This window comes from Hippoglossus hippoglossus, chromosome 22 (genome assembly GCF_009819705.1).
Source record: "Hippoglossus hippoglossus isolate fHipHip1 chromosome 22, fHipHip1.pri, whole genome shotgun sequence".
Classification (NCBI taxonomy): Eukaryota; Metazoa; Chordata; class Actinopteri; order Pleuronectiformes; family Pleuronectidae; genus Hippoglossus; species Hippoglossus hippoglossus.
The window spans coordinates 18035246-18041123 of NC_047172.1; the positions used below are offsets into that span (position 1 = coordinate 18035246).

Below are 5878 nucleotides of genomic sequence, written 5' to 3' on the forward strand. Positions count from 1 at the left end.
ATCTTAGCGCAACCCGCTATTTCTATTTTTTGCTATAATTGTTTTATTGTCATTGTTTTTAACTTATTTGATATAAAGTACTTTGTGTCACATTTTATGCATAAATTGTGCATAAATAAAGTTTATTATTATTATTATTATTATGACTGAATATCAGGCTGTAAAATAGAAGCTTTGAAAAAGGATGAATATATTATTATGATAAAATGATTATGACATTAGGTTGATTATCCATGCAGAGAAAGATTCTGAAAAAAGATGATGAATAATTTTAACAATGAAATTACATTAATCACCACTTTATTGGCAAAAAGCTAACCTTCAAAATGTAGACGAATCAAAGTGGAAATATCTACATGATATGCTATTTTTGTCAGTATCTTCTATGAACCACTCTTTGAAGCCTTAAGTTCTTCAATACTGGATGTTGCAAACTTTCAAGTCGTCTGTCTTAAAAAACAGAAACCCAGTGTATTCTCCTACCTTTGCTTTCGTCTTAGCTTTTTGAAAGTGTATTTCTGTTTTTTTTTGTTTTTTTTGTCTCACTGCAAAAGGCGAATATTTATCCTTTGGTGGTGACAGTTTTCAGGACACCGCCATCCTTTGGGTCCTGGCAACCTGAAGGCCGACATCTGGACCGGGACCTTGCACCTCCTGATGACGGCCTGCTCAGCAACCGGTTCTGCTCTTTCCCCTTTCACTCTCTCCCCCTCTGGCCCTGTCTTTCCTGCCTTGGTGTCCCCCCTCAGGGTAATTGTGGGGTAATTTATGAAGTTCTAGCAGCATGGAGTAGGTCGGTGTATGGGACAGCCTGCTGACCGAGCCCCATTCAGCTCCAGAGGAGAGGGCCTGGACTCCTTTTATCCTCACCATAATCAGCGTCTCTCCCTGAGCCTGGATGCCCCTCCTGACACCCCTCGCCCTGCAGCGCTCCTCAGCATGCCATCCACCGTGGACACTTAAAGATGAGGGGGAAAGTTATTGGACTCTTTAGTGACTCATAAACATCCTAGGGGATTTTCATAGCACCTTTGTGTCTTTTTGTTGCGGCCAAGATAATGCAATTGTTTCAGGCGGAGTAAATGAATAAATCACTGAGCGGTTTGTCCCGATGGTGTGAGATAACAAAGGGCAGCACTCCCAGTTCTCAGAAACACTTGTCGGCCCCGTTCAGGCACTTTGTGGAACAATTTTATATCTCTCTTCACAGACATTTGTCCTCAGAGGGAAAGGTTTAGATCTATAGATGAAGCAAAACCAAGCCAGTCCCGCATATCAGCCTGATATGATCATTGTCTGCTGCAATGATCTTGATCTCAGAGCCTTGATATCGGAGCGACATTGATAAAATGGTGGTAAACAAAAGCTGCTGAGCGTCCTCTGCTCTCGACCACATGTCCAGATTAAAGCTCAGTGTGTGTGTGTGTACTGAAGATCCTGCCACTGATCCTGTTAAAGAATGACCAGCGGAGAGTGAAGGAAGCCTTACGGTATACAAAGCGTAGGTTTGCTCTTCAGCTCAGCGCTTTATTGAACCATGATAAGCCCTAATCTGGCCTGATCCTCTGTTGCTACAAGCATATGCCTGTGATAATGCCCTCATTTTCTGGTCACCTGAGCACTTTCATCGGAGTGCACCCCGTGAGGCGGCAGAAAAGGGGCTCCCTAAAGCCTAAAAACAAGTCTGTCAAGGAGCCCTTGAATTGGTTGAAGGCCCCTGAAAGGTGCCGTCCAGAGAAGAAAGTCAAACACTCACTGAGGCAGGGTTAAAAACTGAAGGATTATGTGGAAACATGGAGGGTGGCTACGCTTTCATTTGTAAAACGCAAAGCTCAGAGACCCTTGTGTCTCCCTGTGTGGCCCGTTGCCTCTGTAAACACATGAATGAGAATACCAATGAGCAGGAGAATGGGATTTATCTGGCTCATGCATATAATAATGGAGTAAGAGAAGGACTGATTACACCCCTAACAATGATTCATATATGTGTTCAGAGTGTTTATACCAGTACACAACTTCTCTGTGCTGTTTCTTCTCATTGATTCCGTATCATTTGATTTATACGAGTGGCAATCTCATTAATCGAACTTCATGTGCAGTTAATAAGAAGCCTTGTTTCTCTCAAAGTACATATCATGTATTAAGAGCATTACAGAAACTGTATTGATCGTGTTCTTCTCTTTGGATTATATCAAACACAATGAAAGGTGTGGCACGGAACCAGCCATTAAAAGGTCTGAAAGACGGGAAAAAGGGATGAAATCTGGACCATTGTGTCCAACACAGTTAATTAGGACCTGACCCAATTAACAGAAAAGAGTCCAGCAGCCATGTTGGCTCCGAGCCTAACGATGGGAAAATCCATATGCTCCAAATAAATGGCCCGTGTTTGCTCTCAAGATTTCCCAATTATAATATCACTGAATGTTGGCGAAGCCGAAGCACCCTGCGGGGACCCCTGATGGTGCTGTGGCGGGGGGTCCTGAGGGCCCTCTGGATTCCCACTCCTAACTTTTTGTGGGTCCATTTGTGTCGGTCCTTATACTCAGAGGAAGCGCACAGCGAGCTGCAGACCTTTGTGAGCGTCAGTGTAAGTCAATCAAAAATAAAACTATATATATATATATGTATATAAATTATAAATGCGCAGCACATGCACAGTGTTTAAGCAACATTAAACCAACTTGGTTCCACCATCAACATACTGGTAAAAAACTGAAATCAGAGGATTGAATTCATAGTGAACATATGTGTCATTTGTCTACATACATGTTCATGTGGGAAAGGATATGTAGGTGAAGAGATCTCAAAAAAGAAAAGCTAAGCACTAGAACTACAATTAAGTAATTAATGTAAGATGATTAAATGAAATGGTTACATTGGAGAGTTTGATCCTGTGGCAAGGTTGTATTTGCCAAAGAGCAGGAGAACTATGTGGAGATTGCTCCTTAAGTGGAAGACGCATTTAGTTTCTGCTTGGATTTGTACCAGCTCTTGTCGAACCGACACTTGCACTCATCATTAGGACTATAAAATTATCAGGACGGGAAATTTCGTATATTTTGTTAGCAGCTATGACAAAGGAACTGGAAACAAAAAAACTAAATGAAATCAGTCACTCTTAGTTTTTTGGGGGCTCAGACAGGCTAAGACAAATAAATGCAGCCGCAAAATTACTCACGAATATCAGTCCTCTAAATATGGCAGAATTTTTTCATGAAGATGCATTTGTAATTCCATTGGAAATTTGTGAAAATGGAAAGAAAAACAACAATATAAAAGAAAGTAAAGAAAACAAAATCTAAAATGTATTAGGTTCTTTATTGGCCCATTTCCCATACTTCCAACGAGTTTTCTGGAAAATCCGTTCAGTAGTTTCTGCATTTACATGGCAACAAACAAACAAACCATAACTATTAAAAACATAACTTCCTTGGTGGAGGTAATAAAGAATGATGCACAGGAGAAGAGCTGTGTGAATGTCAAAATCTAAAATATACAAAAGATATAGATCTCAATTATGGGGTCACTCTTAATTTATTTAGATGTCTATTTCTGCAACAATCCTGAAGTTGCACGGCTGGAGGAGAACGTCTTGTAGAGTTGGGTTAATATAAACCAGGGTGTCCTACTGTGCACCAAGATGAGAAAAGCAAACATTTTCTCAGCAGAGCTGAGCAACGTTGAAACACGACACCTTCCAGCCATGACGTCTCTTAAAATGTTTCCTCCATCTGAACTCTTGTATGTGCAATTATGGTGCTCTGGGCAAGAATCGATACCGCATCCAAGGTTCAAAACATAAAAACAATGCTTTTGCAAATCTCTTTTTTTCGCCCCGGGATGGTGAACAACATGAGCAGAGCATTTTATAGTTTGAAACCTCTGGCCCTGTAGCACTGCCTCACTGGAGGCTTTGCTTGGCAGAGATGAGGCAGGAAATTCCTGAGCCGAGCGGATTCCAGCCTCCGAACGCTACAGAGGGAGAGATGCTGGGAAGTCAGCTGGATCCAGCCACAAGATCTGCTCTGCAGATACATGGGGGACATCGACCCTGGTTAGAATGTCACAAATGGAAACGTCTCTGTAGAGAATCAGATTTTGTAAAGTTTATGCTATTTTCCTGACAGCTCGGTTTCATTTCAAAAGAAAGAATATGTGAAAAAGGAAACCTGAGAAAGTGCTAGTAGCTTTTACGGTTGAATTAAGGGAAGACAATGCCATGCCCACTCTTTAGTATCTTTTTAACTACCTCCTCCCCGACTGGAGGACCCCCTTCCAGTGATAGTGATGTGATTTCACAGAATGTTTGGGGAGCCGAGTCAAATTTATTTGACCCCCTTTTGTCTCAAGCTCCTGGTTGAATTGTACCTAGTCTGCCATTAACGCCGCTCTTTACATGTTGAAGAACCTCATATGGTGCTTCATACCTTTCCCCAAAGTGTCTCATGGATACCATATGTAAATAAGCCCTGGAGGGCATCATATATCTGGTGTTATGGAGCAGGGCTGTAAAAACCGGAGGTTTGCCTCACTCTAGGGGGTCACATGCACATTCACTCACTTTATCTTTACTTTGAATATGATATGTTTTTATCTTTTTATCCAATTTTTTATCATTAGAAATATGCTGTTTGCAACACCAGTCTTTAAAGAAAGCTGTAGTTAACTCATGGGTGTGCAGGTTAACTCAGTGTTTTTTGTTAATGTGTAGGGGTTTCATCTGGGTTGGGGGGAATTAATCGTGGGTGTGGGAAGGTGAAGTGGGGGCTGCAGGAAGGAGGTGTGGGAAGGGGGTGAAAGTGTGTCCCTTCTGCAATTGGCTGTGGCTCTAAGTGTCTCATTATGCGACTTATTGTTCCTTTGTTGTGCCAGCGGTATAAATACACCCCAGTTGGCCCAGAGGGTGACAGTTTAGACAGACTCACTCCTGTGGACAGACTAATCATCATTCAGAACGGCTCAAACTCTGAGAGAAGCAAGACAGTACCGACGCAGGGAACTGGAAAAACTTAAAAACTGAGAACTGAGAAGCATCTGTAGAATTAAAGTCCTCAGCCAAAGCTCTCGGGTTTTTGTTTTGTATTTTTGGACCATTTTTTCCATTTCTCCTGCTTCAGCCAAGATGGATTCTGACGCTGGCTCCACCTGCAGCCGCTCGTCATCCCCTGACCTGGTGGTGGACGACTCAGCTGGGAGCTTCTTCTCCAACAAGATGTTCCAGACCTACTACCAAGAAGGCAGAGCAGACGACGAGGCCAGCGAGGGGAGGATGGAGCGCTGCGGCGGTAAAATCAGGTCTGAGGACGGCAAGGAGGTGGTGCAGGACCTGAGGCTGAAAGTCAACAGCCGGGAGAGGAAGAGGATGCACGATCTCAACCAGGCGATGGACGGCCTGAGAGAGGTCATGCCCTACGCCCACGGCCCCTCAGTGCGCAAGCTATCGAAAATCTCCACCTTGCTTCTGGCCCGCAACTACATCCTCATGCTGTCGAGCTCGTTGGATGAGATGAAGAAGCTGGTGGGGGACGTTTATGGAGGCAGCGCTGCCGTCCAGAGCCGCACTGCAAGCCACCACGCCATTACCCCCACAGCCCCCACAGTCCATCACCCACTCCATCCTCTAGCACAGTCTCTGCACTCCCTGGTGGGTGGCACTCCATCCACGCTCCAGCACCATCACTCGTCTTCGGTCCCAGTCCCACACCCCACTGCCAGCTTCCTGGGCTTTCATGCTCCAGTCCAGGGCCTGCTGAAGGACCCCCTGCACCTGACCAGCTCCTACAGGCACTTCCCCGGCATGCCCTGCCCCTGCTCCCTCTGCCAGCCTCTGCCCACAACTACCTCCACATTGCACAGCCTGTCTATGAACAAGTGA

General features: G+C 44.2%; 1 protein-coding gene across 1 annotated transcript; it reads left to right on the forward strand.

Moving 5' to 3' along the window:
- Positions 1-5125: 5125 nt before the first annotated feature.
- Positions 5126-5878, forward strand: olig4 (oligodendrocyte transcription factor 4). Its single transcript, XM_034576442.1, has one exon. The coding sequence runs from the start codon at positions 5126-5128 to the stop codon at positions 5876-5878; it is 753 nt and encodes a 250-aa protein (XP_034432333.1).

Excerpts from the sequence above, each read along its gene's own strand:
- olig4 (XM_034576442.1), top strand. The coding sequence starts at position 5,126 with ATGGATTCTGACGCTGGCTCCACCTGCAGCCGCTCGTCATCCCCTGAC.